At 43.7% G+C, this 27,728-nt stretch overlaps 1 protein-coding gene across 4 annotated transcripts; it reads right to left on the reverse strand.

The window, feature by feature from the left end:
* Window positions 1–74: 74 nt before the first annotated feature.
* FKBP15 (FKBP prolyl isomerase family member 15) lies at window positions 75–27,705 on the reverse strand. 4 transcript variants are annotated; one of them, XM_040606643.1, is made up of 30 exons: window positions 27,579–27,705; window positions 25,886–25,995; window positions 25,486–25,573; window positions 24,780–24,849; window positions 23,432–23,506; window positions 22,246–22,344; window positions 21,641–21,790; window positions 20,587–20,655; window positions 19,064–19,207; window positions 18,470–18,615; window positions 17,681–17,729; window positions 16,845–16,964; window positions 16,496–16,595; window positions 15,638–15,741; window positions 14,037–14,130; window positions 13,094–13,203; window positions 12,577–12,687; window positions 11,966–12,060; window positions 11,196–11,298; window positions 9,342–9,374; window positions 7,536–7,707; window positions 6,892–7,028; window positions 6,406–6,561; window positions 5,554–5,706; window positions 5,111–5,203; window positions 4,560–4,670; window positions 3,949–4,056; window positions 2,976–3,745; window positions 2,449–2,539; window positions 75–1,994 (listed from the first exon to the last, which is right to left on the reverse strand). In XM_040606643.1, exons 1-30 carry the CDS (start codon window positions 27,632–27,634, stop codon window positions 1,920–1,922), a joined length of 3,792 nt encoding a protein of 1,263 aa, XP_040462577.1. In that variant the 5' UTR covers window positions 27,635–27,705; the 3' UTR covers window positions 75–1,919. The 4 variants fall into 4 exon arrangements, with proteins under 4 accessions (XP_040462577.1, XP_040462576.1, XP_040462580.1 ...); XM_040606642.1 differs by having other exon boundaries at window positions 25,486–25,576; XM_040606646.1 differs by lacking the exon at window positions 9,342–9,374.
* Window positions 27,706–27,728: the final 23 nt, after the last annotated feature.

Below are 27,728 nucleotides of genomic sequence, written 5' to 3' on the forward strand. Positions count from 1 at the left end.
GATTCCTGATTTACGTCAGAGCTAAGTCAGTTTTCAAGTGTTTCACTAACCTAAAGGCCATGCAAACAAAAATACAGGTTTAATTGCACTTTATTTTTCAAGAAGTGAAATGCAAATCCCTCAGGTTGCCCATCTGTAACAGGAAACAAGTGGATTTTGTTAGTATTAGCAACGAGCTCCACTGGGACGCTGCCCCAGCTGGGGGGGGCAGAGGCTGCTTCAGGGTACCTACACTCAGACCAGCACAAGGAAGGGGGGACCCCAGAAAATCCGGGTTTCACACACCGTCACACACAGAGTCACCCAGCAACGAGTAACTATTTGGTGCTTTGACTTCTGGAGCGGCTCCCCAGGAACCCCCAGTTTACCCTGCCAGATCAGCGTCTGCTCGGCCGCAGGTTGGCTGTTTCACAGGCTTTGGTCTCTTCCACAATTACAGCTGCATTTGGCAGTGTGCTGGGCTGGGCACGCAGCGCAGGGGCAGGGACCTGCCACCCTCCTACATTCCCAAACAGGGATGCCCAGCACCTTTTCTTATTTTTTCCTCCCAAGAAATCACATTTAGGAGGACAATAATCAATTTTATTTAAGATAGGAGGCAGTTGTAGAAACTAAACTGTAGTAGAATTATTTTAAGCGCTTCCAGTTTATTAAGTGAAGAGGGGGTTATTTGTTTTAAAGATACAAAGACCTGCTCATAGTTTTAAGTTGCATTAGTGCCAATAAGTGTAGAACTAAAAATGCTATGAGAAATCCAAGGTGTTTGCCCAACTCTCTATCCTCACTGCTTTCCTTTCTTGGTCCACTTAAGACTGAAAAGTTATATCCCAAACCCCTGGCTGCCAGCAGAGCCCAGGGGAGGTTGGGTTATAACTTACATCCTATTACTAAGTTTTAATTTTGCTATGATCATCACACTTTAATCAGTAGCAGAGAAAAAGGCACAGGAGATGGGCTCGGCTGCCTACAGCAACTCTCTCCCTCTCTCTCAGCAGCAGATTACAAATCTGCATTGCTGCTTTCACTGCCAGTGAAACGTACATAACCCAGTGGGAAAAAACCAAAACCATCTCACCTCTGGATGCAAAGATAAGAGGAGATAAGCTGGCTGCGCAGCAAATCACTTTTGTGAGGTCTCTCTGAGCCTTGGGGTCCTCTGTAAAACACAGCTGGGGATTTGGCTTCTTACAGCCGCAGTTCCTAGATGCTACATCTGTGCTTGCAGCGTTGGTCTAAGAGAGCCCCGGCTTTCAGAACCGCTGACAGGTGCCCCTGCCCAGCAGGCTGGGGGTCAGCCAGCACCACGTGTGCCGTAGAACATACAACAGTGATGACCCCAACCACCTCAGCCCCGGGGCTGTCCCCAAGCTGCCTGCGCTCACAGAAAACACCTGCCTGGGGTGTCTCGGCCAAATCTCCCACTGCACGTTGCTCACACATGGTGATGGGATGGTACGGAGGTCCCTGGGAGCCACCCTGGGGACTAGGAGAAATATTCCAAGGAGATCTTTACTGGGGAAGACGACAAGATTTTAGACTTGACTTTTTAAAAAGTAGTTACCTACTGCAGGGTCCTGCCAGACTTGCTCTCCTGAAGCACTTTACAAAGTTTGTATCTGCATAAAGTTTCAGACTAAGGAATCAATGGTTCACAGAAGTAGGACAGCAATACAAACGTGCACTAAGACTGGTCGGTTCCTTCAGCTCGTCTCAACCTCTGCGCATGTTTGTCAGGTCTGAGCGATGGGTCTGAGTGCAGAAAGAGCCCCTGCTCTCAGGCCCCATCAGTCTGCAGTACGAGAACCTGGGAAGTCCCTGGGTGATCACAGCTGTCCCACATGTGCAGCTCGTTAAGTGCTAAGTGCACAGAAAGAGGCCATGCCCAGAGGAGGGGGCTCGCAGGCTCATCAGCCAGCTCTTCATCCCAGCCAGTCCAGATCATCATCGTCATCATCACCAAAGAGTGGAGCTGGAGGGGGACGCCCCTTCATGCTCTGCAAGTCAAACCAGAGGGAAACTTGTTAGTCTTAACAGCTTCCCAGTATTTAGTAATTGCTACACAGTGTGGGCTCTGAAATCTGTCAGCTTTAAGGAGAAGAAGCCTCATTACTGAAGTTTTTGTATTTCTTATACACTATCTTAATGTTCCAGGAGAGACGCTTACAGGCTAGAAGGGACAGGACACTAAAACCCTTCAATTAACCTGGCAAGTTTCACTAGCTCATGCCAGCAGGAGTGTGTCCATCGCTCTCTCAGCCCAGGCAATCCCTCTAAACTCAACAACAAACCCACCCAGACACTCGATCTATACAGAGAACATACAGGGAGCTTTGAGCTCGGCTATCAGGAGCCGGTCAGTCCTCAACTGCCACGGGAGGGATTTCACAGACAAGCTACAGGTTAATGCCTGAACCAGTTCGGTAGGAGTGGAAAGATAAAAATACATACCACTTCCTCCTCATCCTCCTCTTCAGAGGGAACGAGAGGCTTCAGTGGTTTATGAGATGGTGTTTCAAAGAAGTTGTTGTCCTCAAAGAGGCTAGAAGATGATAAAGAATTAACAGCTCGCTCGCAGATGACAGGATCTTGGTTTAAAACGTTCTCTTAAAGGATGATGGAAAACTTTTGTTGCTGAGACTATTCACCAGTTCAGTAAAAGTTTGCATGTGCATAACGACCTTGGGACCTGGCAGCCATCAGTATCAGATCCGAGAGAAACTGCACGCTCAGCTGGGAGCCACTCACCGGGGACAATGGCACCGCTGCCTCCACCCAGACACAGCCTGTCTCTCCCTGCAGAGCGTGTCCTGGCCAGCACCTGGCTCGTGTCACCCAGTGCTCGCACCCTGATGGTGCTTTCAGCCCTGCACGCCTGCTGCCCCACAGAGCTGCACCGGGCTCTGGGTGTGCTGCCGTACCACACTGAGCTGATCAGCAGGAGTGGGGCTGTGGCCACCCCAGCGGTCACACCTTACCTGGAATCTTTTTGCCTGGGGCTGGAGCCCAGTTCCTGCTGTCCGGGGGTTCCTCTGGTGATAGCCGAGCTTGGCTGTGCTGTTTTGGACACTGAAGCAGGCTCCTTCTCGGGGATAGCTCCATCTAATAATGGGTCTGTGCAGTTCCCTCCCTCCCCATTTAAGGGAGGGGGCTCTGAACCTCCCACAGGCTCCTCTGTCTTCTGCTCCAGGACTGGCTTTTCTGCAAGCACTGCCACATCTGCATCTCCTGGCTTGGCTTCTAGAACAGAAGATTCTGCAACTTCTGCCTGCAAAGATACTCTGGAGGGACTGTGTTCAGTCTCAGCTTTCCTGATGGGACTGCTCTCCTGCCTCTGCTCAGCTGGGACAACGTCCTCATCCACCTCAGGAACAGGCTGTCCTGTCAGTACAGGTCCCTCATCAGGATCCAGGCAGGATTCAGCTGTGGAAGAGAGATGCTCCCCCTGGACCTTCTCTTCTGACAACCCACTGCTCTGTGTCACCTGCTCCTCCTCAGGAGTTCTGGGCCTAGCAGACAGAGGAGCAGACTCGCCTTCCTGGTCAGACACCACGGAGCCTGTGGCTGCTTCCCCAGGGTCAGCGGGGAATGCAACACGCTGTGCCAGGCTATGCTGCATGGGCTCTTCATGGTCAGACTTTCCTTCAGGCGATGCTGCCTGTCTCACTGCTCCTGTTCCAGATTCCTCCTTGTTACTGTCATAATCTGGTTTCTTTTGCTGTCTGTTGAGTAGCTCCAGTGTTACAGTCTTAAAAAATGGAGTAAAGAAAACGTAGGTTATATCCTAAACACAAACCATCACAGTATCATCTTCTGCTACTGGGCTGTTTTGTCACCCACAACAAACTTCTGCTTCACAGTTATTTCAGACTCACAACATAAATTTGCAGCTTTAGCCCAAGACTCATTCTCTCACACTGATCACCTTGTATTTTTTAATCACTGTTGTACCTTAATAGTGTTCATGACAACACCCAGAACTGTCCTGCCACTGTATGTCTCTTCCAGCTCAAATTCACCCCGAAGAGACTGAAATACACCATTCATTATCTTCTTTACCTGGAAAAGAACAAGACAAGAAACAAAGATTCATTAACACGTGAAGCACTGGACATAACATCAGATACTTCTCCAGGTGAAGGAACAATAAATCCAAACAAACGTGTGGTTTTCAAAGAATCCACTTTTCAAATCAGAAATTCCCATAACAAAGCAGAATACATTGCATCATCTTAATTCAGAACCATTATATACAAATCAAACCCGTCCCTCCAGAACTGAGGCAGGTTGCACAAAACCAAGGCAGACTGATGCTTCTTTCTTACTATTCTTTCCATTTCTAAATCTAAGCCTTAAATCTTAAATTTTAACCTAACAAAATATAGCAACAAGCCAGGCAGCAGGAAGATCACCTCCTTTCTTCCTCTGTAGACCCTGCTACTAGACACACAGTGCTACTGTGGAGAAAACAATGTTTTTCCTTCCTGTCTCTGCTCAAAGCAAAATAACTCAAGGTAAATAGATTTGCTTAGTAAGGAGAAATATTGGATAGCCAAGCTCACTTCTTCTGTGAAGTCCGCAGGTGAAGATCCGTCCTGACCCTTCTCCAGGGCTCGGATGCGTTCTTCATAGCGAGCCTTCAGCACCACAATATCAGACTGCAAGGCTGAATACTGCCAAAGCAAAACCGAAAGTTAGAACAGCTCCAGACACCACTGCAACGAGCCTCTCAACGGATGGGTTCTCTGTCAGCAGTTTTTTAGTGAGGTGTAAACTGCTGAGTGGCGTTTTCAGCAGGACCTTTGATAGAGAGTTGCAAAAGACTTGGCTGAAAGTAACAGCACCAAAATAATATCTAACCAAGCCAAAACCTTGAAGGTCCACAACTGCATCGTTAGTTCTTCAAGTAACACCAAGAAGGGGCACAGCATTACTGAGATCTCAGGCTGGGTCATATCACTGGACCTGTTCTGGTTTGCTGGAAGCAACATGAAGTTATTCCTTCCCTCTCATATTCTGGAACTCATGTTCTTGTTATTCTGGACATAGGTAGTCTGAGGCTAGCGATTACTGCACTCCAGTTCACGTTCAACAGCCATGTTACTCCCTTTACCTTTTCTTTGATAGGCTCTAGTTGCTCCAAATGTTGCTGAAACTCAGACAATTTTTGCTCCTCTGCTTTTTTCGAGTGTTTTAGAGCCGCAAGCTGAAAGACAAGAACTAGAGCCCATCAGTTTACAGCCCCTCTCAGTGTCATCCACTTCAAAACGGTTTCTGTTCAAAAAGGATCACTCAGAACCGTGCAGATAAGCAGAACAGATTGTAGCTGTTGCTTTAGACTGTCTGAGACATCACCTTAGCTTTCTACTGCAGCAGTAAATTCACTAGCCCACCAACTCAACGTAACAGGTACAAGTACAGACACATCTTGCAGACAAGACCAAATTCCCTAACAGTCAAATTAAAAAGTCAAGCTACAGTTAGGTGGGAGAGGACCGTGGTTACAGTTACTGGGGTTTTGGCATTACATTTCAGCAATAAAGAACAGCCCTTTACCTTCTCTTCTAGCTGGGACACCTGCTGCTGCAGGGAGTCTCTCTGCTCACACACCTCCTGGAACTGTCTAACATGCTGCTCCTTGGCTGAGGCCAGTGTACGTTCACATTTTGCTTCCCACTGGGATTCCAGCTCTGCCTGGATAAGCGATATCTGCCCACCATGTAAGAGACATCATTAGACACACACAGAGTCTGTATTTGTACAACAAATGGCTGAAAACCTGGGGCTGGACAACTTCTCCTGCCCTAGGCTGGAATATCTACATGCAGAACGCAGCCCTGCAGCTGTCACCAATTCCTGCCCAACACTTCAGAGTTCAATTCCAGCCACAATCCCCCAGGCTGGCCTGAAGGTCTGGCTCAGATTTCGGATCTCTGGGCAAGTTTCTAAGCAGTCTTTCACTCATCAGCAGTCCTGTATTCTCTCTATTATGAACTCAGTCTGGTGCTTCTCCTTTCCTCAGTTTGACATTCTCTTTAGCACAGTCGAAATCTGATGCTACATGCCAGCCTGCATCAGTGTTGCACTAAAACTTTGCAGCCACATCAGTGGCCTGTGATTGAAGTCAGAGAACGACGGGAACCTAGCAGCCTTCCTCCCCTCTCAAACTGTGCACCTCCTTAAGAGACATCAGTGTAAATTCTGAAGTCAGAAGCAGGGCTAACGAACACCAGCAAAAACATTTCAGAAAGACAACAAAGTGAATGCTGTGTTCAAGTTAACCCCTAAAATCAAGGCGAAAACATTTTTATTCTCCCACTGCCTGAGCATTTTCACAACTATTTCCTACCTGTAGATTCCTACAAGCCTCCCAGATGCTTGTTAAGAGAAGCTCCCGTGACTCCTCACCTGCTCTGCTGCTGCCTGGTCAGTTGAAGTCCGTGCCTTTTTCAGCAACTGCCGAAGCTTGTCCAGTTCCTGCTGATACGATCTGCGTATTTCTTCCATCTCTTCTTCTGCTTGAGCTCTCTCCGAGAGGGACTTCTTCTTCCTCTCTGCAAGATTCTGCAATATAGAACAGAACACAGAATAAGCCAGACAGCACCGAAGTAACTTTTCTGCCACATGCAGAAAGAGCTTCTTTGAGCAGGAAACGTTAATACTTTAAAATCAAGCTGAGATTATTTTAGAGGTAGGAGGGTTAACAAATTACTGGCTAAGATATTTAAAAAAAAAAAAAAAATCACATGAGCATAAAGGATCCACTAGCACAGGGATCCTTGCCTGCAGATGAATCAATATTTACCTAACTTGCATATTTACAAGCAAGAATATTGGGTTAAATTTCAGCAAATAACTTAAACCCTGCATCTCTAATGTTGGCACCAGACGTACCCTTTCAAGAGTCTCTTTTTCCACTTTTAGGTCCGTTAGCTCTTCTTCCAGTGCTGTAATCTTCATGTCCAGCTGTTTGCGGCTATGCTTCTCAGATTTGAATCTAGTCTGAGTGTCCTCAGCGGCTTCTTGGAGCTCTGCATAAAAACAGATTTTACTGTGGGTTGCAGTGCTACATGTATTGCAGGTCAGCACATTTGGGGACTGATGTGAAGGAACAGCATCTCTTGCACAATGAAATCAACAACACAGCTTGCACCTGCAGTGGGAACTAGAATCAAGAGCTTCTTGCGTGAAATGGCAATGCTTATACCTCAGCTCTCATGACTTTTCAACCCCTGGAACATCTCTGGTTCCTCTACAAGACGTTAGACAGTAATGCCAAGAGATTGCTTTTACAACAGGCATCCCTGTGACAGGATGGTTTTGCTCACTGATTTGGCCCGCTTCCCTTTCAGTGGTAACAAGGATGCACATACCCTTTAGACATTTCAGTGCATCAATATCCTTCTTTGATACCCTTGTGAGTGATCCTAGGGAAAGCAGGAACAGATACCCCCAGAAGAAAGGAAAAACCTATGACTTATAAAGGGGGAAAAAGAATGACAAAGGAGCTCTCATGGAACAGGCACAGGAGGTCTCACCTGCTAACTGTGCCTGCAGTTTGTTGAGCTGCATCTCGTGTCGCTCTGCCTCTTGCAGGGCAGCAGACAGCTGTTTCCGTAGGTCCATCTCCTTCTTCTGGTGGGCAGTCAGCTCCAGCTGCAGTTGGGAAACCTGTGCTGTGGCAGCTGCTAACTCCTCTGCAACTTTGGCCTGTATCGCAAAACAGAGCAGGGAAAAGGGAGGGAAAAAAAAAACCAAAACAAAAAACATATGTGAGTGGGAGAAAGTGTCAGAGCTGTTCTCACAGGAAGAACTGATAAGGTACCGCAGACTTTATCAGGGAAGTGCTGGGGTGCAGCACCTCACAGACATCTTCAAATTGAAGAGGTGATGATAACTTTTTTGCCATGTTATTGTGCATTATTTTGCTATAACCTGTCCAGACTGGCTGGAAAGTTGCACAAGGCCACCACCAACATAATCGCCACATTAGGTCCACTCAGTGAGTTGTCCTGAAAAGCTTAGATGTTTTTTTAAGACTAGAACCAGTGCCTGGTGGCTCTGCTCAGAGTTTTCAGGCTATGATAACATCTACTCAAGTAAAAGCCTGGGTTCCAACATATGATTATCTTCAATAAGCTTACAAATCACTGAAAAGCCACACAAAACACAGGCTTGTTCCAGCCAAAAGAGCACCTTCTCTCCAGCGCACACAGCACGTAGTCACCTTGAGGTGCCCGCATGGGCAAGGCTGTCATTTTGGAGTACAGTTCTCACAGTAATTTGTTGCCCTGTTCAGATTTGCTATTTCTCAGTCAGTGACTCATGTAAAACCAGGTACTAATACAGCTGGTTAGACAACTTGTAAGCAATATGTTAGGAGAGGCTCAAGGCATCAAGACAAAGACACGAAGTCACGTTCCCAATGTTGTTGCATGACACAAAAAATTCAGAGGATGCTCTGCAAAGACAGAACTACACCAACCAGAAAACCTCACTTGCTGCAGGGAATATCAAAACTGCTTCTGTATCTATGCCTGCATTCAGATTCCCAACAGGCTTTCATGTTCTTGTAACTGATAAGTTCAGGAGAACTGGAGTTGCTCTCTGCTCTATTCCCAAAAGAGAACTAAAGCATTTCTCTTCAGACTAGGACCACCACCTTCTGGCAGAGAACAGCTGTGAGCAAAATTGTTCCAGCTATGGCGAGGGTGAGTAAGTGCTGACCTTGAGGGCTGGGATACTACACCATTAATTTTAAAGGAGGCAGTATTTCAACAGAGACTGGCTAAAACCAGATCTGCTTTCCCCTTATGTTTCCATAAACGTCTCACTGCAGTTCAAGATGCTAACTCCTAGATGCTAAAACCAAAACAAAACTCCATGGCATATCTAAAGGTTATTTTAACAGTTGCCTTTAATAGCAAACAAATTAAAACAGAAAGAACATCCTAAGCCAGGAACTGTTACTAAAGTTTCTGCAGTGAATGCTTCATATCTATACTAGCTCAGCTCCAGCCTCCAGCTTTCAACAAGAATCTTACGTGATCTGTATGTGGCTCTAACAATTATATGAACATGTCCTATTTCTCCCATGGGGGAGGTGAAACAAGAGCAGCAACGTCACAAAGTTCTTTTAAAGGGCTCCCTAAGAAAGAGGGGGCCAGTGGCCACACTGCCAGTTATAAAGCCCTTTTCCAAGCTGAAGATACCTGCTAATTCAAGATCTGAGGCAATTCTTTTAATGCCAATCAGCTTCTAGCTAGTTCAAGAGGAAGCTGGGCTGACACTATCTAGGGCACAATTATCTATCACCTAAACAGTCAGCAGACACACTGCCTCACCTGGTCCCAGCCCCGATCCACTGGCAGCACGTGCTAGGAAGAGAAAGCAGCGACAGGAAACAGGAAGAGTTAAGAACAGAACTTAAAAAGCAGAGGCATTAATCATCATCAGAAAAGCAAAATGCTTCATTACAGGAGCCTAAGGCATGCCAGAGTAGCCTTTAAACTACTCCAAGAACTGTAAAAGCTTAGACAGAAAAATGTAGAGAAGCCTGGCTTTGAGAGAAAGAAGCTAAAGGCATCCTTACAGGTACATTACACACCACAGACTTAGCAGCAGTCCTACACGGGACTACCGTTTCACTGTACTAGAGAGCGTAGAGTGTTATTACTTATTGTTACGGTACATGAAGCCTTCATCTAAAGCTCTGGCAGGGTCAAAGATCTGTAACCCAAATGCAGCAAGCTACAAATCTCTCTTCTCAGTAATCCTGGGTACAGATGCCTGGTCTGTATCACAAAATAAACAGTGAGCCCCTATTTTTAAATAAAGAATAGATAAAATAGCTTAAAATTCTCTTCCCCGATTCTGTCTCTCCATAGTGATCTCAGCAATTGCAGTCACAGAGCAAGCCAGGTTAGATAAAAGGAAACGGAAGGAATACCAGCCTTCATATTTACAGTCCATACTCTCACAAAACTAGGGGAAATCTCCCAGTGCAAGTTACAGCTTTTCTGGTCTAGCCTGAAGTCTGTTTGTGTAATGGTGTTATCACCTAGACAGTGACTGCTGAATTCAAGTGGAGTCCTATGGAAGACGAGGCCCAAAAGGCTCCTGAAGACCATGTGTTACACTTCCAAAAGATGCTTCCTCCCCAGGTTATTTATTGTGCAAGCTGGAGGCTGTGTTCACTGACAAAAAGGCATTTTATTTATTATTTCAATCTGAGTTCTTCCTGGTTAAAATCTCTCATGCTCCATACATATTACAGGCATATGACCTGGGCTCTCAGTGGAAAAAATACAGTCTTTCTTTACTGTCTGCTCACACAAGCATACGATTATCAGCCATATATTGCTCTATTCTTTAGCATACTTGCTAGCATACTTTGGAGAGTTGCAGTTTCTGTCATTTTCAGGTGCACTGACTTACAGTTCTCATGCAGGGCAAGTATTTATTTCACACTTGAACTGGAGAGATACACGACTCAGCAGAGGAGCACACTGCAAGACTGAACTTGGTGTAATTTAAGAAGCCAGCGCTTGAGAAAGCATGGAAGACACCATGCAATTGCAGACCTCAAAGCTAGCCTACCTGGGCTAGGCTGTCATAAGTGGACATTACAGGATACGCAGCCAAATCTAAGTGCATTTAGCTGGTTTGAAAGCTGTTTCCCAATAGCCCCTTTCACAAAAGCACAATATGTTATTGGTAGAAACAAACAAAAAGTGCAAAAGTGCAATGAGGAAACTCTAGCAGGAAATAATTTTTCTTATACCTACATTCGCTCTTGTCAGTTAAATAAAAGGAATAAAACTCTTCTGAAACTGTCAATACAACTAAATAAACGAAGTACATTTTCAACCTGACAAAGCCCTGTGATACACAATTCCTCAATGTGCAGGCCATATACCTACAATAAATCAGACCCTTTCATGTAAGGTAAGAATATTCAAGCTATAACAGCATAAACACCTACACTTATATCCTCTGTGCTGCTTTTGACACGAAAGCCATGAAAAAATCCAAAGGTTTTCTCAAAACAGCTTTCAAAATGTAAAGTTCTGACCTACAGTTGTAAGAGAACTGACGTAAGCCGTGGCAAACAAGGCTTCAGCACGTTTTAGTGCAACAAGCAGCCCCTTTCCTGGCTGCAGCCAGAGCTCTATGGCTTTGCTCATTGTCACCATTACCTTCTCCTGTTCTGCATGCAACACTCTTGCCTGTGTGTTTTCATTTGTTGTTTGCAGTGAATGGTTCCTCTGCTCCATTAGCAAGTTACTTTGTTCAACGTATCTGTGAAGAGGGGAAGACTGCATGAGCATTTACATAAAGATACAACTTGGAGCAAAAGGCTGAGATAGAACAGGTGGTATTTCAAAGGAGTTTTATTCATGACAATACACAGATAATTTTGCATGATGTCTTTCACTAAGAACAGCCTCATCGCAATAGGGTGGCATGGGTGTGCCTGGCACAGCAGGGATCATATCAGTTTGGGTAGAGGCTTTACCTCTCTGCAACAAGTGATCCTATCACACAGTCAAGAGTTTTGATAATGCAACACCACTAACCTCTGCCATTTCCTTAAACAAGTTATTCCCCTTCTTAACCAGGATGGAACACACACCCAAACAGTGGAACTAGACCACATCCCCTACAATTTCTTCCACCTTACTAAAAAGCTAGCAAAAGTAAAGTAACTCCAGAAGCAGAGCAAGTGTGCTTAAAGAAGATAGCATGAGGGTTTTTTTTTTCCCCCTTTTACATTCATGTTTACGTAAACCACAGTTTTGGAGATAAGCTTTGCAGACAGTGGGGTGGAAAACCCCCACACTTCTAATGCCTTAAGAAGAAGTAAGATTTACAATATCAGTACATGTCTCTACCAAGAACACCCCTCCTAGTTATGCCTAACCAACTGTAAGCTAGAAAGTCTTTGCAAATGCAGTCCACTCCTTACCTCTGATTCCGTTCAATCAACTCGCTGATCTTCTCATTCTGCTCCTCAATCCGACTGCTCTTCTCAAATATCTCTTGCTTCAGTCTCTCATTCTCCTAAAGCATAGCCCAGCATGAATATTCATTTTTCTCAGACCTCCTTGCAGCTGCACCTAAACCTTTGTTTCATACAGACGCAGTACAGTGCTGAGACTTATCACCTTCTGTAGTAACGTCCCAGGAAGGCACCATGCTACACTTAGCAGGAATCCTGGCATGGGACAGTGGTTGCCAAACCACATTCTGAAGAATACTGTCTGGTTGAATTTTTCACCGACAAAACCCAAGATTGTAGGGCTGCTGCCTAGCAAAGCTACAAAGAATAAGACTAAGAAGTGAAAAACAGCAGTAGGCAGTTCTTGCAACACCATACTTCAGCTGTGAAACTGTTCTGCAGGATCCTGCGGGTTAAGTCCATAACGGTGTTAAGAATTGGCAGAATTTTTCTCACATGAGCCGTTTGCCAAGGCCTATTAAATACCGATATATCAGCTCTGGCTCAGAAAGTACCCAAACCACAAACTGTTGTTCAGAGCTTTTTTGAGGGGAAGAGAGGTGGAAATCATTGCTCACCTGGATTATGCGTTGGATATTGCTCATGATCATGGAGGCTTCCATAGTAACAGAGGAGATACCAGGCAGTAGTGAGCTGTTGCCAGTGTTCTGTTTCTTCAACTCCTCCACCTGCAAGGATAAGCCACTCTTAAGCCGGATGGCATGAATTTATGGGTGTAGGTAAGAGTCAGACACATGTAAAGACCCACTTCACTGTTCCATCTGATCACCTGTAGGTTATATGCTACTGCATTGACTGTGACACCTCCTGAAGGGCAGTGAACCTCTCCAAAACTGATGCATCATATGATAATTAAGATGGTAAGAGAGAGCACCTTCCCCTAAGCTTAAGGTAAGCTTTTTCATAGTAGCTGAATTGCTACCACTACAAGGTCTGATCATATTGGAATTTTCACTAAGTTGGTACATCACTTACAAACAACGCAAGAATTTAAACAGAGCCAGCTCCTCAGACTACACTAAGAGAGCAAACAGCAGTAACATCGTTTACAAGCCTGCCTATGCTGTACCTTACCTTGGCAGCCAGATGATCCATTTTATCCACTACTTTGCTAACGGCCATTCGGATTTCAGTGTTATGCTGCCGAGCTTCTGTCATCAAAAAGGAAGTAACATCCCCAGGTGCTTGAATGGAAAGGAGAGAGATCTATAGTCACAAGTAGAAAATGCCTGCATACAGATGTATCAAAAGTAATGCTTAGCAGTTTGAAGCCTGACAGACAGGACAAGCCACACTCCTCCCAGAAATAAAAGCGACATGGTATCTGGAAACAGCAGGTATTTTCTGAACAACATGAATAGGCAGGTTTACGGCTACAGTAAATTCTTGAGCCATGTGACAGCACTCAGGTCAACAAGAGCGAAGTCCCCAGACACACTAGAACAGTAATATGCAAGGCGGTACAATCAAACAATAGAAACGAATATTGACTTCTGAAACTTTTAACTGAAAAGAAGTGCTCCCAGAGAGGTTCAGCTATATCCAAGTCTTCACCACAGGGATTACCTAAATGGTTCTTTAAATGCCTTTAGTCCTTTGAAGGTTGCGTCTTTTTTTCTGGGCTATGTCCTCTCACTCAGCAAAGGCCTCTACATGTGCACTTAAATTCTTTCCCTGGCTGGTAGGACAGCTGTTTACTGTTACAGTTATATTTTTGACTGGAAGCACCAGCTATAAAATGCCTTTAGTAACACACAGCCTTGGGAATACACCTAGAAATTCTATCCCCTTTCACACTGCAAGAAGTTCCTTAAGGGAAGAAAAAGATGGGTATTTATTTGGGAAATTTTGCCCCTATTTGGTATTAAAAGATCAGAACTTGTGAAATAGCACAGCATTACAGACAGGATGGCTATGTATGTGTATGCTACCTCATTGCTATCTAAATCATTACTATAAATGGTTTACTACATGTTTATTGCAGCCTTCTGAAAAGCATGTACTTTTATAAACATACCTTGGTAAGGTGCAGGATACATCTGTCCTACAGGCTGGAGTTGAGAAGCAGATGCAGCGGTTTGGGGGTAAGCAAATGCCATGCCAGGATACACCTTGCAGAACAAGTTCAATGGATTAGAATATATTTTGATATTTCACCCCCCTCCTCACACTTTAGTGGTTTTCACTTTTATTTTTTTAAGCCACAGAGCAGGGATGACATACAGAAAAACAGAATTAAGGAGCTAGAAGTCAAATGACACAAGAGTCATAGTAAAAGGAAAATAACAGTCACTCTTCTTTCAAGGCCTAGATATGTGTTCAAGTTACCATGTCTTAACAAGCTACCTTCTTCACTGAAGTTTAAAAGCAAAAGCATGTTGCCTTACGTTTGTGAGATGCAAAGATCAGCATGTGAACAGCTCACACTGAAGTTATGCTAACTTGAACACAAGGCTATTCCTAGGAAGGGCTCAAAAAGTGTAACACAACTTGATTGCAACTTCACTGCTCAGTGAACATCAGAAGTAGCTAAATGGACTGAAGATTGCATTAAATGCTGTAAGTACCTCACCCAGACCAATTTACTCTCTCAGGCAAGGAAAAAAGAAAAATTACAGTACAACTTGGGGCAATTTTCTAGAAAAATTCAGGACATCAGGGTCAAACTTTCAAAACAATACACCCAAATCACTGTCAGATTCAAACTGCACTTTAATGACTGGTTTCTGTTTCGACAAACAGAAAAGCCTATCTTTTTTATCTTGTTATTTGCCACACCTTCCTAATTTTAAACAGAAGGAAAATGCAAAGCCAAAGCAATGCAATGCCACACCAGTTTTGGGTTTGATATGGGGTTTTTCTGTGGGTTTTGTTTTGGGTTTGGTTTTTTTGTTGTTGTTGCATAGGTTTTTTTATTCATTATCAAATGTTTTCTTCCTCTGCCTGTACCCTTTCAAAATAAACAATGCAACTATGTGACATAGGCTACTGATTTCCAGAAGCCCCAGAAAATAGGTTAAAAGAAAATAACTACACGAAGTAGACAGCAGAAACTTGGAGTTTAGACTATACAGAATTGTTCGTACAATAGCTTTGTACTAAGTCTTCACTATCTGATGTGGAAAATGCATTGTGTGTTAAGCCCCCAAAGTTTCCTTGGTAGCAAGCAGACACCATCACAAGCCTTTTAAATGGGATTATTTTGCTGGATGAAAAACCACGACCCACAAACATGTTAAGTGTGCAAATAATCTCCCACAGAAAAAGAGACCATAACCAAGAAAAATTTCAACTAAAATGCTTTTGTTTTCATGTGCTCTACAAGTACTTGGAAGTTTTTATTTTCTCTACTTCAACATCAGATAAGAAACAAAGTCTAGTTAATTCTTAGCTCAACTTTAAGTAGTCATCAGCAAACAGAATATCAGCCCTTTCTGATTAAATGCTAAGAGCATGTGATGGAAACCTCAGAATGCCAAAGAAGAGTCACCAGAAACAGCCTGGGATTCTCATCCTTACAGGCCGCTATAAAGTCCTTGCTCCCAGCAACAGAGAAGACAGTAAGACTTACGAGAAAGGACAGAAGCACCAATATTCTCCTTGATTTAACTTTGGTACCTGAAAGCCCTGTGCTCCTCCAGGCAGAGCTGAATGGGGCTGGATTGTTGCAGGTATTAAAGCAGCAGAAGATACTGGGGGTGTAGGACCAGATGCCTGAGGTACTGAAAAGGAAGAAGGAAATTCAGCATTCCATAAAGTAGCCAGAAATAATTTAACTCACCCAGTGTGAAATAGCCAAAAAAAATATATCACTAAACAGACAAACACTTAATACGAGCCTGTTCGCAGCCTTGTGAAAATTAAATCCAGTCAAGTGAGTGATAAAAGGTCAAGAAAAGAGTAATCTTTCACCAAGATTCCACTTCTAGCCACGTATAGACAGCCTTGTTTCATTCAAAGGTGGCTCTGAAGTTTACCGACACAGGATGTTACTCAGACTTGACCATAAGGACTGCTCAGCTGACCAGCAGCTGACATGACTATTCCATCATGGGAAGACAAGTCAAGCCCATTCCAGAGCCACCAGCCCTCTGATGTCCTTCACTCTTATCTTCTTAATTTTCAAACAAAAAAATCATTGGGAAAGGATTTGCAACAGTTCTATTTATAAATCACGTCCTAGAAATCTCAGTGCCACCCCAGCACACATGATGACAGAGCAGCTCATGGACTGTGGCTGCTCTTCCTCAACGTGTCCACAAGATCACAAGAAATACATACTCCAAGGACTTCAGTCTTGTGCTTTATGAATTAGTCTGCCTATGAAGCCTTGGATCAGCAAGACTCAGAAAAAGCTATCTGTCAGCTCCTATTGCAGCTCCTGAAAGGAATCCTCTGTTCTTACAGCCCTTGTAATTCAAGCCTGCAAATAAGTGAAATTTGATTATACTTATCCCAGGCTCACCAGCATATTACCTTGTGTTGACACTGTGGGCAGTACCGCGTGAGCTGGCTGTGACGGTCTCAGAGCAGATGAAGCCACTGGTTGTGCTGTCCCTCTCAGTGTATTTACATCCTGAAAACATTTCTGTTTTAGCAATGAATGCTAAAGAACAAGTGAACAGTTTGAACCCAAGATCACTTCAGACTGTTACCCAATTAACCCAACTGAACCATCTAGTGGAATCATTAAACCCTTTTGCCACAGAAACAAGAGTAATTTTCCCTGGACAAAGGGAGAGCTATTGCTACAGATTCCACTTTAAGGAATTCACACTGTAGAGAAAGCATGAAAAAAGTCACAGTTATGTGACCGGTGATGTACCTCTATTTCTGAGTCACTGGAGTCAAGTTGACTGCCTGCTGTCCCAGCCAGGAAAGGCAGCATGGGCTGTCCCATTTTAGCCATCCGAGAAATTAGCTTTGCCTTTGCTACATCTGGGTTCTAAAAGAAATGTTCGCAGTTACTCTTCCTTTGTCTCTCAGCCCAGGCTTTTCAGACATCACAGACATGTGTCAAGATTAGACTCTTCTAAATCACTGACTTCATAATTCTGGTTCTTTCCATTTTTCAATGACCATGTGAAAAACTAGTTTTTAAGCATACAAGATAACACTGTGGATTTGTTAATCTGGCTTGCTTATATACTCCTCTTCTGGGGTGACACTGCTGCCATTCCATAGAAAAAAATCTACCCCTGCATTAAACACAGCAACAAGAAGAAAATGTGTGAATTGAAGAAGCTGCTTAGCAGCTTTTTCTGTCCTGAGGCACACACAAGAAGTCTTCTCATTGTGCTTTATGAATTAGTCTGCCTACGAAGCCTTGGATCAGCAAGACTTAGAAAAAGCTATCTGATAACTGATAATAGATACTCTGTTATCTATTTTAAATACATTCATTTATCTGAAAAGACTACTACCCTTGTGACTATCCACATGGTCAAAGTAACTTTGCTTTTACAAGTAGGAACTGGGACTGAGGTTCCTTATATTCTGCTAACCTCTTCAAAAACAAGGCCCTGATCTGCTGTCAGTAAGCCTAACATTTGAGAGCATCTGGACGTTCACTTTAACTTCAGCAATACTGAAAGCAAAGGTGAAACCAACCAAGCTTCCCTACTTAAGGCTTCAAATAAGTCAGGAGAAAACACCACTTACTGCTAGCTGTTCACTGATGGAGTTTGACTTGGCCCGAACAGCTGGCTCCCTGAAAAGCCAAACAGGTGTATGTTGAGACCAACCAAGATGAAATTCAGGATCCAACGTTCTGCATTTCTATATACCGTCAAAATACACCTGCCCCAAGGAAAAGCTCTCTCTCATATTGTGAGCATTTCTTTTAGCTTACTTTTGGAAGATTCTTTGAAACATTAGCTGTAGATTTCACATCATCATTATGGACAAGTTCCATAGCTGTGGAACAGCTGATAACAGAAAGATGATTCTGTTGATTGCTCCAATGACCACATTCTGGTACAATTTTAACAAAGTCTAATAAACTACTTATGGCAGCAAGAGCAGCACTTAAACTTGAACTCCCTAAAAAGGATGACTGTTGTATTTAGTTAATTTAAGAACAAATGACAATGTAAAGTTTGCAATTAAACACAACAGCCATTACCCAAGACCAACCTATGACTATGCTGCCACCCGATATGAAAAAGCTGTTGCAGCAGTACCCATACAGCTTCATCATGCTCGATTTCAGCAAGGCTATAGAGCATTCTTCCGTCTGGGGCCATTTCCATTTCTTTCAATCTGAAAGTCAGCATTCAAGCAGAGAATTTCCTGCAAGTCTTGTTAGCAAGCATGCCTCTGACGGCTCTAAGCTGGCACACAGAGGGCCGACGTTTGCCAGATGATGTGTTAATGCAGCATTGTGCCACACGTTTATGAGCACTGCCATCTTTTAATACAGCAAGTTGTCTTAACTGTGCTGCTTCTTACCCAGGCTTTGGAGGTATCGAAGATGGAGGCAATAAACCAGCATCTGCAGAGAAGCCGTCTGAATTGGGTACTGGAGAAGGTGCAGGAGAATCCCTTGAACTAACACTCTGTCCATCCGAACCAGCGCATTCCTTCACTAACTTCACCTTAAAAAGCATATAAGAAAAAAGGCGGTTTTCTGGGTTCCCAAAAAATTTTCAGCAACTTGTTTATTTTTGATGACTAGTCCTTTGTCAAGCTCATGCACTTCAAAGCATACAACTGATTCAGAACTGGAGAAGCTGAGTCTTTACATCCCGTCATCCTTCACTGAGTATTTTATTTTCCCAAGTGACTCACAAATAAGACAATGAAAAGATCCCAAGACAGTTAGAACAGACATGTTTTTGTAAACAGCCTAGAGGATTTTTTTGGGTTTAGCTTTGTTTGGTTTTGTTTCTTAAATTAAAGATACATATCTTCCTGAGGTATTTGGTTTATAACAGTTTCTGAGCTGCAGTTCTCAAGCCAACAACAGGTTTTCACCTTGCATACAAACACTGCCACCCAACAGCCACAAAGCAGATGTAAAATAAATGCTTGGGAGACACTCACCCGCTTAACTTCCACCTCAAAAACTAGAGTCGAGTCTGGAGGGACACGGCCAGCCACTCCCTGTGCCCCGTAGGCCCATGCTGGAGGAATAATGAGATACCTCCGCCCTCCTTTCTTCATCCCCATCATTCCTTCTTCCCAGCCCTTTGGTTTTCAGAGATAGAAGAGAAAGAAAACAGTGTGAACAGTGACATTACAGTTTCTTTTAATCACACTAATTAAGACAGCTTCAGGCACCAGTTATAGAAGACTCCAATACGCATATAGAGAGATTCTTGTAAAATCCTATTCATTTTCAGTCTGCAGCACTAAACCTTTATCTTTCAATGAATCATAATGGCCAGTTACAAATTGCAAATGTATAAATAAATACGCAGCTCCCAGTGTGTTCATAATGAAATCAGATAGAGCAATCTCTAGCATGAAGGCTAGAGGCTTCCAGGTCTCCGTGTGGTTTCAGAAATCTGGTTCAAGTTTTAAATATCATAACTTCAGCAGCTATCACAGATCACACCAATATGCCGGAGAGAAGAACTGTGCACTGTGCTGCGTGCACGAATACTGCAGTTGCAGGTGGACTGGAGGGCACACAGTGGTGACCTCTCTTAGTATGTGGGGAAAAAAACCAAACTCCACGTAATTGAGAAATCACTTCTGAATTGCTTTGGTTAGATTTACAAAGCACCCACAGAAAATAGCTGTAGCAAAGCAGACTTCTAAGTCAGAGCAACGCAAACTGTCAAATGGATGCCAGCATTTAACAGGATAACTACTACACTCAGGCAACATCAATAAGAAGATACACGTTAAAGTAGAAAAATAACGCATCTTCAATAAAGGACAACTTTTAAGAGGCCATGTATGAATTACTGACATAATAAAAGTGTCTTCAACAAAAGCATCTCTAATTCACAACCTGATTTTACGCAATAACATAAAGGAGTATCACACCACCTGGACTGAAAAATTATTACACAGTCAAAACCCTCACAATTTGACTTAAGAGGGTAAAACCACTCTAGGCAGTAGTGCTGTCTGTTACTAGACCATCCTAAAAATTGCCCGTTGTCTTCACCCTCCCACATGCCTGTCTCCCAGGTGGTGTATCAGAGCTATCTGATGCTCTGCTTCTGAGGCACAGTGAGTGGGGAGGAATCTCAAGTTCTTCTCAAACTGAAATCCTCCTTTAGAAACAGGGTTCTGCAAGAACAAGGTAATGGATGAAGTAACTTCCAGAAATAAAAAAAGACAAAAAAAATTCCTGAAAAACCCAGCTTTTGAAAATAGGAAGCTTCTTTTTTACCAAACAGGTCAGCTTCTTTCTAATGCTGCCACTGAAAAGGAGACTGGGCTGTATTGTGCAAATTAAGAAAAAAAAAGTTTGAGTGAGTCACTGTTACACAGTGTTTCCTATCAAATGAAACACAAAAACAGAAATAGCATATTTGAATCCTGAACAAGATGGTCAGTAATTCAAAGCTCTGAGACTTCAATTATTATAATGAAAGTGCCAGAAGTTCTACCTTGATGACCTTTCCAGATCCCAGCTTTAGCCGCAACAGCTTGTCTTTGTTAACATTAGAATCGAACACCTAGAGAGTCGAAGAACAAAACCAAAAAACACATGGATTTCCCAAATGTTTCAAAATTCTGTATGGTATTTTACACATTCCATAAACTCCTACAATCTCTTACGCGCTATTTCCCATTCTGCTACTTCCAAAACTAATTCTCAGGCATGACAGTATGGCTACAGCTCCTAGTCCATTGCACAATGCAATTTCTCAAAGTCAGTAATAGCTGGAGACTCAGACTTTGAAACTGCTTTGAGCTTGATGGTCAGGATGGAATTGGGCCAAGCAAAAGACTACACAACAGGCGTGTACCAAGCAGCAAACAACTGTCTAGAAGTTTTGTAAATTAAACCAAGACATATACAGCTGAAAAAGTTTCAGATTAGAAGTAAGCTCTGCTATGTACCATTGGTATACAGAGAGAAGCATGTCAGGCAGACCAACAAAAAAATCCCCTAAAGGTGAAAAACAGAAATCCCTCTTCTATAGCAAAAAGATTCAACTGCAGATGGATGCAAACGCAAAACGTTTCGCCATGAATTTTGCTACTAGCAAAACCAAAAGTGTTTTAAAGGTAATACTTTGAAACAAAGCATTTATTTTGCTCATTAGCAAACTCAATTGGACACAGCTGTAGAGGATGTAAAAGCAATCTCATTCTTTTAATATCTGGAGATGTGCTTTGTGTCAAAGACCTATCTTTTCACTTCCTCAAGCTGTTTCCAAAGGAGCACAGCTAACTTCATTGTCTGTTCTCACCATTTTCATTAATATTAATGGACGAGAGTGCCTATGAAAGTTAAAAGTATTTCAATCACTTTCCCCCGAACAGTAATGGAATCCCTTATTATTCTATATATAACATATCTGACTTCACTTATGATGCCACAAGTGACTGAAAAACTATCTTTAACATCAGCACCAATACCAGATGTGGCAGGTTCCTTGCAGGGACTGTCACACTCACTCACTCGGTATTAGGAGGTAGCAGAAATGTCTTTACCTGTCCAAGCCCATTGTTCTGGAACAGCCAACCTGTATAGGCAATTTCCAGAGAGTCTCCTCCTTCTACTCCCTGCCCTTCTCCGAGAAGGAGATCCTGGTAGAGTACCGAATCAAGCACTGGGGAGCTGTTGCACTTGGCAATGCACACCTGCAGAAGGAAAGCCTGTAATGTCTCTGGCCATTCAAAGAAAGTGGCCAAGTTCCACTACAACTCATTACAGATTGTATGCATTACTCACTGTAGTGATCAAGCTCAGGTTATAGATGCCCTTATGAGGCATTCTATATTTCCTTGCACTGAATTTTGCCCAGTAAATACCTTCTGCTCTACAGAACCATTGGTCTTACAGTACTTGAGAACCTTGATCCAAAACCCCGCCAGAAATTAAAGGCCCCCTGCCTCAAAGAGGCCTGTATCTAACAAACAAAACCCAGCCAGGTTCATCACAGATATGCCTCGATCACAGTCATGCAGTTACTCAAAGCTGAACTTCAGTAAAAAAGTACAACTGGCCTTTCAGAAATAAAGTGCTCTCAGATATGTCTTGATTTGCCTGTTGTTCTAAACAAGCCAGCAAGTCGTATCTCGCACAAAGTAGTTACCTGTTTACTGAAATCCATTGCTGCCTTTTCTGACTCAAACATGATGGACCAGTTTTGTCTCTGATCATCATAGAATGTACTGTAATTGTTGGGTTGAACCTGTGGGAAAGGAAATCAGTCCTACATTATACATTAAAATATGTGTTCAACTAAAATTAAAAAAAAAAAATCACATTCAAAATAAGAACTGATGAAATTAAGAGGTAAAGGAAGAATCCTGCTGTATTACTACCCAAGTTCATAATGCACAAATTCATTTTTATGTATGTGCTCATTGCCATAGAAGCATTATTATAACTTAAATAGTTGAGCAAATATTAAGTTCTTCATATAAGCTGCAGCTTTCACAAGATGGCAAAGGCTTTCACAAGCTTCTTCAAAGCTATGTTCAATAACATATACAGAGTAAGTAATCTACATATTCTATTTAAACTTCCAGAATCAATTGGAGGAGTCACTCCTTCCTCCCTTCTAAAATTCCACATCACCAGAAACTGACTACATAACCTGCTAAACTTTCAAAATGTGTTTTTAAAACTAAAGAGCAAGCTAGCATCCTGGTCAGAAATTTGGACTAAAATTCTATTTCTATCAAACCAAGAAATTTTTTGTCACCTGATGACAAGCTAAGAACAGCAAATCAACACACCAGATTTCTGTAAAACTGGCAGAAAACAGAACTTCCCCAGAGATTCCATTTTAGGCCTCACAATGCTCCAATTTGTTCTTATCAGCAGGAGAGTGCTGAGTGTCAAATTTCTGAAAGAAAACATTTCCTTGCTATCATTTCCTTCTGCTTGCTCAACTGTATTCTCTCAGCCACTTACCTACAAATTATTAGCAAAAGGAATTTTGTTCTGTTTCGATCCATTGTAGGACTGCAAAACTCAAAACATCTCCTCTGTGATCCAGAGGAAATAATACACCTCCTACAGCGTACGAACTTGAGTTATGAAAGGTACTGACAAAGTGCTCTGCAAAAGGCAGATATAACAGCCTCTTGTGCAACACACACCAGGAGGAACACAAAAACACTCCCAGACACTGTGACACCTCTTGCTTGCTCTGTCAGTCAGATGTTTGATTTCAAAGGCTATAAACTAAGACTTAAGAAAGCATTTCACAGTCAGCTTCTGTTTGCTGTGAAAAATACAGTTCACTGAACACTCTTCTAATCCAGTCTTACCGTGAGTACGAAGCCTGGATGAATCCTTGCAGTTGCGATCTGTTGCTGCTGACTGATATAAAGGAGGATCCTGTACTGGATTCCATAAGGCATTGGGCAGGGAAAAAGAACAAGAAGCAGAAACTCAAAATGTCTTCAGTTCTAAAGTCCTTTGTCAAATTCTGAGCCTAAGGCTACAGTATTTATTTGTCAGAAACACTTTGCAGCAGCATTTTTCACAGCAAAAATACTTAACACAATTTTGTAACACATACTAAAAATGCTTAAAAGTATGCAGGGAATCAAGCAATTCAAACTCATTATTTTGCAATATGCAAGATTCTTTAACTAGTTCCGTATTTTTCACAGTTACTGTGTAAAAAGAAGGTGCACTAACCCTTTGATACATAAAACTCACAATACATGGCGTACAGGCATAAAACAACATAACAGATTGAGTAATACATTGGAGGGAGCTTTCCAAGTACTAAACAATGCAGATGTAACATTATATTGACATATTTAGCTCAACGAGACATGATCTACTAAGGAAAACTTTCCTTCATGCACCTGCACTCAACACAGCAATGTGGTGAAAGAGTAATCCGCTGTTCCCAGCTGTTGAGGTTGCCTGAAAAAGGCTGTGGTAGCTCCTTCTGCAAGCCCTGTCCTTCCCAGCTTCCCACAAATGCCACACCCGAACACTTTTCAGATCAGTGACTCGGGGATTAGTTTACCTAACTACTTTTTTTTTTTTTTTTTTTTTTTTTTGTGGTTCCTGACAAAGCAGAAACAACTTGGTGAGACAACATGACTTAGGAACTGGGGGATAGGAAAGACCATGAATACCAACATCAAGGACAGATTAGAGTATTCAAAGTATCTTTTGAACACACCAATTTACTGGGCACCTCAGTGCCATGCTCTTAGAGGAGTACTTGGGAAGGAGAGGTATTTTTGATACCAAAATAACAAAATTTAAGCAAAGCATCTCTTTACTGCTGGACAAAATTTTGCTTTATATTGGTTTCCACACACACAGATTTGTGATCCAGTTGTCAAAGACATTCTGAATAAACATCAAAATCACTTTCAGAAACATCAGAAAAGGTGCAGTGCCTGAAAAATTGCAAAATATTTCAGACAGGAGCTGTAAGAGATCTTACAAACTTATGGATTGTGGAAAAGAAAGATGTCACCAAGGTAAATGGCTGAGCTATAAGAAAACCCAGGAGGGTGAGAAGGCATAAGCAGCAGTGGGACTAAGACTCCAACATGAAAAGCAAAGGCATACTGGCAAGCTCAGAGAAACACTACCTCATATCAGTGCACTCTGGGCACGAAAACATTAAAGTGAACTGTTTCTCACCTCTTTAGTAGCATGGTTCCCCACTACAGCTGCTCCATACTTGCCTTGTTTCAAGTATTGCCCATTTGTACTGGAAGATAAGCGAGATATTCAGCTGCAGAACCATCCCTGTCTTAGATTTCTCTCTACTGTTGCTGAGCTTTTCTTCTTTAGAGTTCAGGTCCCTTTCCTCATGCCTAAAATGCTAGGCAGCCTTCCTTTGCTCAAAGACATTACAACTTTCTCGTTTGCCTGAAGATTACAGGAGCATGTTACAAAATTTGAGTTGAAAACTGTTCTTTTCACAGATCCAGGACAAGTGATGTTTCATGCGATGGCAGTTTCAAGTGGACAGAGAATTTTACTGCTGTTACTCTGTGCTCGTGCCTCAGTTCTCCATGAGAGAACGCATGAGACATAAGTATTTGACAGAGCTGCCTGGAAACAGTGCAAATGTCAGATCAGCACCCCAGGACGTAGTTCCCTGTAACGGCCAAAGCCAGAACATACTATTTATTTGATGGTTATGTAACCCAGAACTACAGCACAGTAACTGAAACTTCTTTTGAGCAGAAACTTGCATCAACTTGTAGCATTTCTACCTTGTAGACACATCTATAAGCAATGGTCTCTTCCTACTCATCCAAAAGTATCTTCCCTCTTAGGTCTTAAGCTCCCACAGACACAGACTCCAAGAGGTCACACAGGAAACCATTGTCGCACTTACTATCGGTAAGCATAAACTGCAGTGGCCATGAACACTGATGGTGCTCCTGAAGCTGCTGGGGCCGCAGGAGCCTTCTGGGCTGCCTGACCTGCTGAAAAGTAAAAAGTAGGAACGCCTGTCAGTGATACAGAACTGCCACACTTGCTGGACAGTGACAACGCCACGCCACATTTGTTCCCCCAAGGAAAAATAACTCCAGGAGAAGATTAAAAACCAAAGCAATGTACTAAATTCGCCAAAGGCCACTAGAGTAGCTAGCTGTAGGGAGGGTACTAGAGGATAACACCATTCAAGAAAACTAAGTGAATTATTTGCACTGCTGTTCTTCACAAAAGCCCTCATTCTTGCAGCAAGACACATGCTGCTATGATTTTTCCTCCAGGCTCAAGCCATTACTTACCAGGTGCTGTTTGAGCCTTCTTAGGCTGCTTTGGTGCAGTGTACTGGAAGAATTCATTTCCATGGCTTGAGACTGTTTGATCCAGACCAAAGAGAGAGGCCAATCTGGCACTAGAAAGAAAAATAAACTATTTTACCTTATTTAACATGGGCTTTATAGATAATAAACACTGTTAATTGTATCAAATAGAAAGCGTTTACCATTACTTTAGAAATAAAGTGAGGGATGTATGTTAAGCAGCTCTACACAGCCGTTTAATTTTGAATAAGCAGAACTTTTAGATGAAGAAGCTGGGGTAAACCGTACAATAATGTTTCATTTCCTCAAAAGCTACTGTAAGGAACAAACAAGTACTGAAACGACACCAAAAAAGAAGTTACTTTAAAGCAATGACTAGGACTACCCTCATATGAAATAGCTGATTGTTACAATGCTGAAAAAACTATGTGACAACAGAGGTGCCACCATTCAGCACTGGACTTTTTCTTCTTGAAATGTCCAGGAAATGGATTCTCCCATTAAGTTTTAAAATGGCAGATACTCTTCCCTGAAGTATGCTGCAGGCAAGTAGGTTACTCCTACAAGATATGCTGCTTACAGCTCTAGTGCTTTAAGCCCATTTAAGCTCACCTACTGTTATCACAGGACAAGTGAGTAATTCAAACTATGATGCAGAATCCACAAAGGACAATACGACTGCCACTGGACCAGCAGTATTTTACATGAGATGCCTTAAAAAACCAACCATTTGCTAAAACAATTTAGCATTAGTTCAGAATTAATTTTAGAAAAAAATAATTAATGTAGAATTAATTTACAAGACTTGTTAAACAGAAGCCTCTTGAAGAGGGTCAGGAGTGAGTGCCGCTGAAGATCCCTCACTTGTAACTTCAAGTGGCAACAAGTTACACAGTGTAAGAAAACTGGATGTGCTACCTTAAAATAGCAATAAAAGTTGCAAAGTGCTGAACACACTCGGTGCAACCATTGCTGCTTAAACAGCCCCCAGCCTGGCATCTGCAGGGCCTCCCACCTACAGCCTGATGCGAGGGGTGGCAGCCACTGTCTCTGCCGTGCCCCTGCCACCAGCCCCTCTTGGAAGAGCTCACAAAACCCACCACCCCCCGGGGCCCGCCTGCCTGCCCCCACTGGGCCTGCCCCCTCCCCCCGCCGGGCCTGCCTGCCCCCACTGGGCCTGCCCCCCCCCCCCCCCGCCGGGCCTGCCTGCCCCTACTGGGCCTGCCCCGCCCCCGGGCCTGCCCGCCTGCCCCCCCCAGGCCTCCCCCCCCCGGGCCTGTCCCCCACCCCGGGGCCTGCCCGCCTGCCACCCCCACGAGGCCTGCCCCCCGCCCCGCCGGGCACACCGAGGGTCCGCCGGGCTGACCCCCAAAGCGGGACAGGAGAGGGGGGCCCAGACCCGGCGCTAAAGCCAGCGACGAGCTGAGCCCCCCGCCTGTGCTGCCCCCCACTGACCGGGGAGACCCCCGCAGAGCCGGCTGCAGGGCCCTGCCACAGCGGGGAGGCCCCGCAGGCCACGGGCCCGCCCGCCGCTCACCGGGCCGGGCAGCAGCAAGGCCCAGCCCTGGGCCGCGCGGGGGGGCCCGACCCCCACCGCAAAGGGGCTTCACCGGGGCTGCCGCCCCCTCACCGCGGCGGGGAGGGACGGCCCGGCTGGGCCCCGCCGGCCGCTCACCCGCTGGCAGGGGACAGGAAATCCGCGTCGTCCTCCTCCGCCGCCGCCCCGAACATGGTTACGGACCCGCCGCCACTACCGGGCCGCGATGTCGTGATAGCGTTGCCCAGCAGCGGAGCGCTTTCCGGCCGCGGGACGGGACCGACGGGG

Source organism: Falco naumanni, chromosome 9, assembly GCF_017639655.2.
Source record: "Falco naumanni isolate bFalNau1 chromosome 9, bFalNau1.pat, whole genome shotgun sequence".
Taxonomy (NCBI): Eukaryota; Metazoa; Chordata; class Aves; order Falconiformes; family Falconidae; genus Falco; species Falco naumanni.

Coding starts and splice junctions, on each gene's coding strand:
- FKBP15 (XM_040606642.1), bottom strand. CDS start 27,634: ATGTTCGGGGCGGCGGCGGAGGAGGACGACGCGGATTTCCTGTCCCCT. Junction 15,742..16,495: donor GCCCACAGTGTCAACACAAG/GTAATATGCTGG, acceptor CTTCCTTTTCAG/TACCTCAGGCATCTGGTCCT. Junction 6,562..6,891: donor AAAAAGAGACTCTTGAAAGG/GTACGTCTGGTG, acceptor TCTATATTGCAG/AATCTTGCAGAGAGGAAGAA.